The 12,770-nt window shown below is 36.6% G+C and overlaps 1 protein-coding gene across 7 annotated transcripts in view; it reads right to left on the bottom strand.

Annotated features, from left to right (window-relative positions):
* Positions 1 to 216: 216 nt before the first annotated feature.
* The window catches only part of TET10 (tetraspanin10), a 58,675-nt gene continuing 46,121 nt past the window's right edge, over positions 217 to 12,770 (bottom strand). For 2 of the 7 annotated variants that reach the window (XM_089438401.1, XM_089438402.1), the window contains exons 3-10: positions 3,139 to 3,186; positions 2,886 to 2,934; positions 2,667 to 2,750; positions 2,488 to 2,555; positions 2,094 to 2,219; positions 1,891 to 1,966; positions 1,588 to 1,652; positions 601 to 1,214 (exon numbers count right to left, since the gene is read on the bottom strand). In XM_089438401.1, the coding sequence (XP_089294527.1) occupies positions 1,160 to 1,214; positions 1,588 to 1,652; positions 1,891 to 1,966; positions 2,094 to 2,219; positions 2,488 to 2,555; positions 2,667 to 2,750; positions 2,886 to 2,934; positions 3,139 to 3,186 (571 nt within the window). In that variant the 3' untranslated portion in view covers positions 601 to 1,159. Of the gene's footprint in view, positions 576 to 599; positions 1,653 to 1,890; positions 1,967 to 2,093; positions 2,220 to 2,487; positions 2,556 to 2,666; positions 2,751 to 2,885; positions 2,935 to 3,138; positions 3,187 to 3,706; positions 4,087 to 12,770 lie in introns of those variants that run through there. The other 5 variants (XM_089438397.1, XM_089438400.1, XM_089438403.1 and 2 more) reach the window with 4 other exon arrangements.

Consider the following 12,770-nt stretch of genomic DNA (forward strand, 5'->3'; position numbering starts at 1 on the left):
TGTGTGCTATGATATATCAAGTCAGCTAGGAAGGTGATGTCAATCCTCATAGTGCTTAGTTGCCAATCGTAATACCACTAGTCAACTATCAACTGACCTTATACAAAGTTACCAATCTCGGCCAAGCCAAAACACAAGTATAAGGGAAGCACAAGTAGCTGGCATAAGTAAAGGCAGAAATAAGAAGAGCATTGGAACATCCTAAAGTACAGCAAATGGAAATAATGTGTGCAATAAGGTCCGGTGGGTTCTCTATATCCCAACATTAGCTAAATCCATTTTACAAGAGTAAAGATTGTAGCTCAAAGAACTAGATTTGCTATTCAATCTCTAACTGCAACATGTGAATCAACTGGTTAGATATCAACTGGAACTACAAACACACTTCCATGAGTAAGCATCATGATCACTGACCTGGAGTTGGGGCAAGATCACCCTACATATACCACCATTATGATCAACACCAATACTATTCATGTCCAACTGTCTTGATGTCGCTGTTGTAATTCCATATTCTTCTGGTATGTCCTTTCGTGCATCTCAAAGCTCTTGCAGGAGTTATCCCTTACCTTAAACTTGTTACAAAAATTAAGTCTAGATATTATGTATCAAAGATAAAAGATTGGTTTACATGAATATCATCAGCAATAATTGTGTTGGATGCTTCACAATTTTCCTTTGCTCACTTTTTCTATACTTATTTGAAATTGTAAATTACTCTGCATTCAATCACATTCTAGAAGTCCTTCACTAACATCAAAAAACAACATACACACACAACCTCAGTACTAGCAAAGACCCATCTTAGCCCTAGATCTATTAAGCAGTGAGAGAGATCAAAAGCAACCAGGTGCAAAACTTCCATTGCTTAAAAGATCTACTATGCTAGTTTACTTTTTCATTAATGTTACCACTTAAAATTGACACCAGGCATCATTTTTTCCATTTTAGCTTGCTTATTAGCATCACCGACCCACCATCACATCTGATAAATCTCAATGTCCCATCCAATCTGGGCTGTAGAGTGTATATCGCTTCAGCCGGTGCAAAAGCAATTAAATTGCAAAATTTAACTGTAAATGTTAATTTTCCTGTGTTCCCCTGATTCTTTTTTTGGCATCATTTCACCGTCAAATGTTCACAGTTGCAGTTTTTGATCTCAAGTTTCTATTGCTTGTGTTCCAAGTAGTGAGTATGATATGAGCCTTCTGGTCCTTTTCGGGAAAGGAAAACAATCTTAGCAAGCTGAGAATATCAATGGCCCTTCGCACCCTTGGAATGATTTAATACTGACTCTTACAAGATATTACATTATTAGATGAAATCATTTGAAAAAACCAATCCCGCATACTTTCTATCATTGCAAAATTATATTGAAGTTGTTATCAAGATGATCTACCCACTTCTCACTCTAATAAAAGTAAAGAGATAAGCTTGCAGATATTCTCTTGTCCAACAACATTGACCTTTCCATTTAATTTATTTAATTCATTTGCAAAATATTCTATTCTTTGAATGGAAAACACAAAAACCCAATTTGTCCATATATCTTTATACTTTTGATTAACTCAAAGCATATAGACTCACATTTTGCAGTGGTGTGCCTTGGAAGCATTTCGTCTGGCATAACATCCAACACAATACAGAAGAATCTGCAAATAAGAGAATTACAGTGTTTCGAATAAGTGTTGTAAATCTGGATAAAACAAATTAAAAATTACAACCAAAAAAAAAAACACAAAACAAAATATAAACAACACTGTCGCAAGGGTGATTGTTTATTTCAAGCATGTTGTCAATTTATTTTTATGTTTACCCAGAGGCAGAATACAGTCATATACTCCATGAAAGAAATGTGTGAAAACAGAAATACATGGAAGAATAATTTACCAGCACTGCCAGAGCAATGACATTGAAAATTGCAGCAATCTTCCATTCCCTTTTCAAATATTGCGCTACTCCAGCCCTATGTGATGAACCCAATCAATAATCTAGATTTCTAGAGGAAGATGAGCATATAAATATGTAATAAAACAAATGATAATTCAATAGTTCACTCTTCATCTGAAATTTCTTTGAAGATAGATACATACTTGCATGAATTGCAGTTGTAACACTTGACTGATCGCCTGTTTTTGTAAAGCTGGCAATCCTTGTTCGAACTAACAGGATTAAAGCTCAAGTCATAGTAGGATGCATTTCTGGCTGGATAACCACATCTAAAATGGTCACAAGGGATGTAAAAGGGTTAGCTTAACCAAGGACAGATGCTGTATTTCATGGAAGCACCAATAAAATGACAGTGTATACCCTCTAAAAATTCCAAGTTTTTAATGAAGGGAAATCATTTTACAGTGTCTTCCATGGTTTTTCCAGCAAAATATTAATTTTAATGGCCAGAAGTGACTAATAAATGATAAGGAGGCATTCTTTTGCTAGAACTTCAAATAACTTGCATTCTTTTGCTAGAACTTCAAAATAACTTACTCAGATGGCGGTCTGCAACAGCCAGCTTCTATTGGACTTAATTTAGCATGTTTATATTGCTCGAGAGTCTTCAAGAAAATTCAAAAGCTGCACTATATCATTTTCCACATAAATCTACCAGTATTCACCACAAAACCTAATCAGAGTGTTCTAGGGAAAATGGATTTTATAAAACTCACCTTATATTCCTTAATCAAGCTATTGCAGTAGTCAGGTTTTACAAGGCAATTCCTCAAATGTTGCCAGTAACTTTTATCGTTTAGCTGAAAATAAATGATACTAAAACTTAAGACTCATTTTTATATTCCTCCTATATGAATATCTGAGTTTCACAAGGGAACTTCGAGGCCAAAGGAAAAAAGGAAAACAAAAAGCCAAACTTATGCACACCCCCTTACCTGCTTTTGAAACCAATGGGAATAATCTTCAAGTCGATATTCCTTATATCTGCATTGCAAACATTAATAGATAAAATGATTCAAACATTCTCAGATTCTATTGAAAATAGCAACGAACAACTACTGATGGTTGTCTTCTCATTAATTCATAGGAATAGATTATAGCAAGCTTGAAATATCAAGCATCTTTATTAAACTAATTAAATATAATTTGATAACTGAAAATGAAAAAGTGTGCCATGTTTTCAATTACCTTTGGCCAGCGACTGTATGACCAGCACCATTGTTGGTTATGATGAACCTATGCCAATGACATAAAAGCAGGCATCTTCAGTTTTTGAGCAACTCCCAATTCTGAAATTGTTCAGGGTAACTTGAAAAATTAAATAAGATTATAAATATTTATTACTTCGCTCAAACTAAAGTGAGAAAACAAAGTATGTGCCAAAGATTTTTTTATGACTTTTATGTGCCTGAAAAGCATGAGTGCAATGACCATCAAAAGCAATAGTCACTATAAACTGTTTTAGTGTTCGCTCTGCTTGGAACTAAAAGCACAGTTGGTGGCAATTATTTGTTACATAAAAATTAAACAAGTCTGTAATTAGTAATTAATTAGGCAGAGGGCATGATCAAAGATCATGCCTGTAATTAGTAATTAATTAGGCAGAAGGCATGATCAAAGATCATGCCCATTCACCAAGAGGCACCCAAGGCAGTATTTAAGCCAGGGCCTCCCACAATTGTAATCATCATTCAATCATTCAGTTTATTAATAATATATATATATATATATATATGTGTGTTTTTATGTTCATTACTGAACATTGTTGCTCCATCTGGTATCAAAGCCTCGTGGTCCTCTGGGAAGTTGTTGCACAGTTCTCTCGTCCGCCATTTGACCCCTGATCATCAACCTCAACAACTCTGCCCCCTGTCTATCATTCACTATTTCGTTGTCATCCTATCGACTGCACTGCTATTCCCCATCTTCCGTTGTTCCCAGCTTACGTCTTCTATTGTCCCCGTCTTCCGTCCTCCATTGTGTTTTAGCCACCAATTCTCCCCGACACCATTCCACTGGTCCACTGTTCCACAGATTTCATTTCTATGTCCACCACTGCACTGTCGTCTTCTGTGTCATATCGGCCATCCTGTATGTCGTGATCCTTCCAACCAATTATCTTCCCGCCACCAGTTTGTCCTCTCTCAACCAACACACCGTCGAGCATCACGACTGTCCAACGCCACTTCCGATCCCTCCAATCATAACCTTTATTAAATCAGCTCGCTAGTTCATAATTTTAATAATTAAAATATTAATATATATTTATGTTTATATATTAATATACTTATATATATTTTAATTATATGGTTTAATTAATATATATATATAGTTTAATTAAAAATATATATATATATATATAGTTTAATTAAAATATACGTATATATATATATATATTATTTAATTAAAATATACGTATATATATATATATATATATTATTTAAAAATATATATAATTAAAAAAAATAAAAATAAAAAAATTAGGGTCAAGTTAAGAAAAGGGGTTAAGTGGGATAAATATACACCACCACATACCCGTTCGATGTCGTCATCTATGACAATGGCTGACTTTAGTAAAAAATTGATAGACTTGAGAATAAGGTCATCAAATCAAGGAGCTCCAGGCTCAACGAAGAGGATAGAAAGTCAGCTCGAGCAGAACCATAATGAATTTAAAAGGGATCATGCAATCCTTTCAAATAAGGTGGATCTAAATCATAATCAAGCAATGGTGCTCTTGGAAATGCAAAGAATGAAAGAGGACAAGTGCAAACATTGTGGCGAAAAACAGGACCCTAAACATATATGTGCTAAAGGAAAAGAAACCAAGAACATGTATAAATGTGAAGCAACTAATGATTCAGACAGTGAAGAATTCAGTAGGGCAATAAATATGTTAATTCTCTTAACTTGATAATTGTTTGTGTTACCTTTTTACTTATTAGCTTTGTTCCTTATTATTCCAATGTGCAATACATCAAACAGCTACCAAAACAATAAGAACAGTGACATAGTATATACGCTGCAAGCCAAGGCCAAAACCCCTCCTCTTGAGGGGAAAACCCTTAAATCTCTTCTCTTCTTATAGATCCTTCAATTGACGAATACCATGACCTCGAGACTTAGACAAATACCCTCCAAGATCAAGTTTACCACGGCCTCCTGTTGCAGTATCTTCGACCTCCCTAGTAGATCCGAAATTTTGTCCCCATCAACTCCTGTTGCTTCTCTTGGAGACTTCGATCTCCCTCTAATAGCCTTCCTTTGGTCTTCGTTTGCCTTGTCTGGAGTCTTAGGGCTAATACAACACCCTAAGAGACCTTCGCTTGCCTTCCCTTCTCTTCTTCTTCCAAGATCGAACCATAGAAGATTCCAGCGCAGAAACCCTAACTTCGATCTTCACAAGAGAGATAGATAAGGCCCAAAGCACTTTGACTTCCTCTTCTTCGCACTCTCTTCTTCGACTTCTTCGCATATCAAGATATGAGTGAGTGATGCTAATGGAGGATGAGTTCCTCTCTATATATAGGCTCTTCCAAGAGTAGATGTGGCTCTTCACTTAGGCCTACTTGACAACTCCTTAGGCCAACTTGATCTTGGAGGTATTTTGACACTTTAAAGACTATTTTTTCTTTACAAGATACAATGTGCCCATAGGGTCTTCAATATATGACAATGACTTATATCTAGGACAAACCCTAAAAGCACTCAATGGGTGCTTGACCTATAAAATAAAAGAACTTGAGCATGAAACCCATGTTCCAATAATAATAAATTCTTTTCATTTTATAATTTACAAGAATACATTTCATACTTATGAAGACCGAACCTACTTACACATTTTTCAACACTCCCTCTTAACTAGGGAGGTATTCATAAGAGGTACATGGTCATTCTCAATCTGAAGAGATCTCATAAAAATAGTCGGATTGGTAACCCATCTATCTAGCATCATATAAACTACCATTGTCACATAACAAGGCCTTGATTAACAACTCTATCTCTCCACAAGATCAGAGCACAATGCTAGCAAGACCAACGATTTATAGACACCATCATCTTTGTCTCTCAAGGTACATACTCCACCTGGGTGTTCACAAAGTATGACTTTCCTTTGGACAATTCTTATCTTGGGTAGCTAATCCTCAAAGAATATTGGTCCACTACTACTCTTGTCTTAAATGCTCTAACACATTCTCAATGAGTATCGAATACCAGATGGTTACCCAATCCTCCATTCTTTCTTCCCAAGTGAAGACAAGAATGTTGTGTCTATCTCTCCCTCTCAATTAGGGAGGACATATCAACTAAACCAAGCTTGTCTCTTAAATATACAAGCTTCTTGTTCGGAAGTGATTTCGTCAATATGTCAACTACATGTTCATCAGTGGAGATATACTATAGCTACAACACACTATTTTGCACTAGCCCTCGAATATAGTGATACTTGTTTTTTACGTGCTTTGTCTTTCCATGAAACACTGGATCCTCAGACAAATGAATGCAATTGGTGTTATCACAAAGTATCATTGTAGGGTTCATAGTCCTTCAAACAGGTCGGATAGAAGCTTCCTTAACCATATTGCTTCTCTGCTTACTTCACATACTGCAACATATTCAGCCCCAGCACTACTCAAAGCAACGATGTCCTGCTTTCTGCTCATCCATGAGACCATGGAGGATCCTAAACTGAAACATCCTCCCGTAGTTTTTCTTCCATCTTGTTCACTGCCTCCCCAATCAAAATCTGTATATCCAATTAATTGGATATCATTCCTTCTATCATATTTCAGACAGTGGTTGATGGTTCCTTGCAGATATCTCAGAATATGCTTTGCTGCTATCTAATGATCATGCTTCAGCTACACTTGGAATTGACTGAGAACATTTACTGCAAACATATGTTTGGCCGAGTATTCACCAAGTACATCAATGAGCCAACAAGTTGCCTATACTTGGAAGGATCCACAGGGCCAGATTTGGAACTCCTTAGTCTCTTCAAGTTTGTGATCATCGGAGTGGTCATAGGTTTACAGTTCATCATGTCAAACCTCTTTAGTATCTCGATCACGTACTTTCCTTGACCCAAATAGACTTCATTAGGTCCTTGCCAGACTTCTAGTCCCAAATAGTAATGCATCAGCCCAAGATCCTTCATGTCAAATTTTGTTGCCAGATGCTTCTTACATTCTTCAATTTGACCTTCTACACCTGTCAAGAGAAGATCATCTACATACATAAGAATAATTATAGGTTCACCATTTACAACCTTAATATAAAGGTTTGAATCAGCAGAAGCTTTTGTGAAGCCTATTCTCTGCAGGTATGCATCCATTCTAGCATACCATGCCCTTGGTGCTTGCTTGAGGCCATATAATTCTTTCTTCAATCTGCAAACATATGCCTTCCTATCTTTGACTTCAAATCCCAAGAGTTGTTCTATTTCTTCATCTATTGTGCCATTCAGAAACGCGGTCTTGACATCCATTTGGTGGATGTTCCATCCATCGATGTTGCCAGAGAGACTAATGATCGAATCGTTGTGTATCATGTTGTTGGAGCAAATGTCTCCATAATCAATGCCTTCAAGTTGAGAGAAGCCTCTAGCCACAAATCTTGCTTTATACTTATCTATACTTCCATCAGTTGCATGTTTGATCTTATAGATACACTTGGAGTAACCACATATTTGTCTTCGAGCCTAGGTACGATCTCCCTGACTCCATTCTTCATTATAGATTGATACTCTTCATTCATGGCATCCTTCCATTCTTGATGATTTGCAGCCTCTTCAAAGGTGGATGGTTTTGCTTCTATTAATTTTGTCATGTATACAGCATACCCAAAATATCTCTTGGGTTTCTTACTTTCTCTAAATGATCCTTGCGCTGCCCCATGACCTTCTGCATCAAGTAGAGTGGATTTCAAACAGTTAGGTCTTTCCCTTGTTTCTAGGATGACCACGGGTTGAACAGGTTCACTAGGCCCTTCTTCTTCATGGCGTGATTCTTCTTCTTCCTTGTCAACTTCCTCCTCAAATATCGGAAGTTCTTCATCAACAAAATCTATGGAAAGTACTTTTGACTTCTTGAATGCTATACTCTCATCAAATATGACATCACGACTGATTTCAATGTGATCTCCATCTTTCATATAGATTCTATAAGCTTTTGATGAGTTACTATACCCTTAATACCAGAAGGATCCAGATTCTTTCTTTTGTCCTTTGATATATGAATATACAAACGACACCCAAAGATCTGGAGATGATCTACAGATGGCTTCTTTCCAGTGAAAACTTCTTCCAAAGTTTTGTTACCTAGAGATCTGTGAGGACATCTATTCTGAATGTAGACCGGTGTCTTTGTTGCCTCTCCCCACAGAAACTTAGGTAGATCTTGATTGTGTAAAATTGCTTTCACACTTTCTTCAATGGATCTATTCTTTCTTTCTACAACTCCATTTTGTTCGGGATTATATGGGACTATAATCTCCCTCTTAATCCCAGACTCCTTACAGAATGCTATAATCCCTTTGGATGCATATTCTCCTCCATTATCATATCTTAGTATCTTGATTCTTCTTTCTATAAGGTTCTCCACTTCAGCCTTGAATTCTTGAGATTTTGTAAATACTTCATCCATGGTTTTCATTAAGTAAACCCAAGTTTTCTTGAATGGTCATTTATGAATGTGACATAATATAGATGACCTCCAAGTTATTTTGGAGTCATAGGGCCGCACACATTAGAGTGAATGAGATTCAAGATTTCTTTTGACTGTGAAGCACTGCTTCCAAATGGTCTCTTGGCATTCTTGCCCAATGCACATCCCTTGCAGACACCTTCATGATCCCCCTTTAGATTAAGGATTCCATCTACAATGGAACTTAAAGTTGAAAGGATTTTGAAATGTAGATGACCAAATCTTCGATGCAAAAGTTCACATGGACTAATCTTAGTGTGAACTAGGGCTTGGGCTATAGGAGATATTAATCTGTAGAACCTTCCTTCTCGAATACCAATAACCTTAGCTTGATCTATGCTTGAGTCTTTACCACAAACAACTACCTTTCCATCAATGAAGATTACTCTATCTCCTTTTTCTTCTAAACTTGAAATAGATAGTAAATTTTTGTGCAAACCTGGAACAAATAGAATGTTGTTGAGGTGGATGTTGCTTCCATCTTTGAGTTTTATGGAGGTTGATCCAATGCCTTTCACAGGATAGCTTTTGTTGTCTCCAAGTTCCACCGAGTAAGCGGATTTTCCTTTTGAAAAGGTCTTCGATTGGTTGGAGTGCCCAGTCATGTGCCTAGATGCACCACTATCAATTACCCAAATGTCTTCGTCTTCGAATGTACCAGAGGGAGTCGAGAAGAGACCTTCATCCCTTTCTTTGTATGATGCCTTCTTTGAAGAGAATAAGAAACTCCATGCTTGATACCTTTCTTGAGATGGCTTGCAATTTTGTTGATGACCTTCTTCATTGTAGAGGAGATCTTCATGATGCCCTTAGATAACCTTAGCTCTGATAACATGTTGAGAATTCAATAGGGCAATAAATATGTTAATTCTCTTAACTTGATAATTGTTTGTGTTACCTTTTTACTTATTAGCTTTGTTCCTTATTATTCCAATGTGCAATACATCAAACAACGACCAAAACAATAAGAACAGTGACACAGTATATAGGTTGCAAGCCAGGGCCAAAACCCCTCTTGAGGGGAAAACCCTGAAATCTCCTCTTCTTATAGGTCCTTCAATTGATGAATACCATGACCTAGAGACTTAGACAAATACACCCCAAGATCAAGTTTACCACGGCCTCCTGCTATAGTATCTTCGACCTCCCTAGTAGATCCGAAATCCTCTCCCCAGCAACTACTGCAACTATTGTTGCTTCCCTTGGAGACTTCGATCTCCCTCTAATAGCCTTCCTCTAGTCTTTGCTTGCCTTGTCTTGAGTCTTAGGGCTAATAAGACACCCTAAGAGACCTTCGCTTTCCTTCCCTTCTCTTCTTCTTCCAAGATCAAACCACAAAAGATCCCAGTGCAAAAACCTTAACTTCGATTTTCACAAGAGAGATAGATAAGGCCAAAAGCACTTCAACTTCCTCTTCTTCACACTCTCTTCTTCTACTTCTTTGCATATCAAGAGATGAGCGAGTGATGTTAATGGAGGACGAGTTCCTCTCTATATATAGGCTCTTCCAAGCGTAGATGTGGTGCTTCATGTAGGCCGACTTGATCTTGGAGGTACTTTGACACTCTAAAGAGAAATATTTTTTTCTTTACAAGATACAATGTGCCCATAGGGTCTTCAATATATGACAATGACTCTTATATATCTAGGACAAACCCTAGAAGCACTCAATGGGTGCTTGACCTATAAAATAAAAGAACTTGAGCATGAAAACCATGCTCCAATAATAATAATTTCTTTTCATTTTATAATTTACAAGAATACATTTCATACTTATGAAGATTGAACCTAGTTACACATTTTTCAACAGAAGAAATCAAAGATTCTCCAAAATTTTCTCCAGAACCAAATAAAGAGAATATTTTGCAAGTGTCATTATCGGCCATGACAGGTATAGCTCAACCCCAAACATTAAAGTTAAAAGGACACATCAAAAAGAGAAACGTAATGGTTCTGATCAATACCGGAAGCACCCACAACTTTTTGGACTCAACTATGGCGGAAAGACTCAACATTTTTACATTTCCCAATCCCAACATGAAGGTTATGGTAGCTGACACTAAGAAAATTGAAAAGGTAGGGAAATGCCATAAAATTAAATTACAGATTCAAGACTATAATCTAGAATCTTCATTCTACACTGTATCGTTAGGAGTGGATGTGATCCTAGGTATCCAATGGCTTCAAACCCTAGGTACTTACTCTGCCAACCATCAAAAGCAATTTATAAAATTTAAATGGGAAGGGCAGAAATACAAGTTATATGGGTTCCAGCCCCCTGAGAATCAAATTGTATCATCATCCCAGATGATGAAAATGATTCGAAAGGGAGCACCAGCTTATTTAGTACAGTGTCATCAATTAGAAATGTTAACTTCAAATTTGGTCAACAAAGAAGCACCGAAGTCCAAGAGCTAATTCAAAAGCACGAAAAAGTATTCCAAGATCTTCCAATGAAGTTGCCTCCTAAAAGAGAAATCGAGCATACAATCAAAGTCAAATCAGGATCAAATCCCATCAACATCAAACTATATCGATATCCACATCATCAAAAAACCGAAATTGAAAGATTAGTCCAGGATCTTTTAAAATGTGGCATTATCACAAAAAGTAGAAGTTTGTATGTTGCTCCAGTTGTATTAGTTCGAAAGAAAGATGGATCGTTCAGATTATGCGTCGATTATCGAGGACTAAACAAAATAACAATTAAAAACAAGTTTCCAATCCCTTTCATCGATGAAATGTTGGATGAAATACATGGAGCTAAATACTTCTCAAAATTGGACTTAAGGTCAGGGTATTACCAAATCAAAATAAGGTTGGAAGACAGAAAAAATTGTGTTCCAAACACATGAAGTTCATTACGAGTTTAAAGCAATGCCTTTTGGTTTAACCAATGCACCAATGACATTCCAAGCTACTATGAACGAGCTATTCCGTCCATATCTAAGGAAGTTTGTGTTAGTGTTCTTTGATGACATTCTAATTTATAGTAAAACATGGAAGGAGCACCTACAACATTTGGAGCAAGTTCTTACTGTATTAGAAGAGCATCAGTTCTATGCCAAGAAGTCCAAATGCACTTTTGGGAAAGAAGAAGTAGAGTATCTCAGACATATAATATCCAAGGAAGGAGTAAAAGTAGATCCTAATAAGATCAAGGCTATAAGGGAATGGCCCAAACTAGTTAATATTTCCAAGCTAAGAGGATTCTTGGGATTGACCGGGTATTATCGAAGATTTATTAAAAACTATGCCCATATAAACGCACCCCTAACGAACCTTCCAAAGAAGAACTCATTTCGACGAAATGATGAAGCAGAAAAGTGTTTTGAAAACTTGAAGGAAGTTATGTCTAATGCCCCTGTATTGGCAACTCCAGACTTCTCAAAACCATTTGTAATTGAGTGTGATGCTTCAGGTTTTGGCATAAGATCAGTGCTAATGCAGGATGGCCACCCAATCGCGTTTGAAAGCAGGAAGCTCAATAAGCAAGAACGTCTTAGGTCTACATACAACAAGGAAATGCTTGCTATTATGTACGCATTAGCCAAATGGAGACAATATCTCTTAGAAAGTAAGTTCTTAATACGAACAAATCATAATAGTCTTCAGCATCTCCTCCAGCAGAAAAATGCTATCTACATAACAACAAAAATGGATTGAAAAAATCGTTGCCTTCGACATGGATATATTACATAAAAAAGGGAAAGATAACGTAGTAGTTGATGCTCTGTCTAGGAAAGACAAAGAACCATCATTACTTGCAGTTTCAGTTGTTGTTCCTGAATGGCTTAATGAGATTCGAAGTGAATATGCAAAAGACCCAGAAACAGGTGCTATAATCAATAACCTTCCTCGGAATTCCAAATTTGAATAGAAAAAAATATTCTATTGTACAAGGGAAGAATTTATCTGAGTTTAAATTCCAACTTTAAAGCCAAGATTCTCAAAGAGTCGCATGATTCACTATTAGTCGGACATGTAGGATTCTTTAAAACCTACCATAATGCACACCAGTCATTCTTTTGGAAGGGAATGAATAATGATTCAAAAATATGTAGCAAAATGCGATAAATGTCGAAGGAATAAAAATGAAAATATTATGATATCTGG

This window comes from Pinus tabuliformis, chromosome 9, assembly GCF_031772625.1.
Source record: "Pinus tabuliformis cultivar Carrire ecotype Pingquan chromosome 9, CPIR1, whole genome shotgun sequence".
NCBI classification, from domain to species: Eukaryota; Viridiplantae; Streptophyta; class Pinopsida; order Pinales; family Pinaceae; genus Pinus; species Pinus tabuliformis.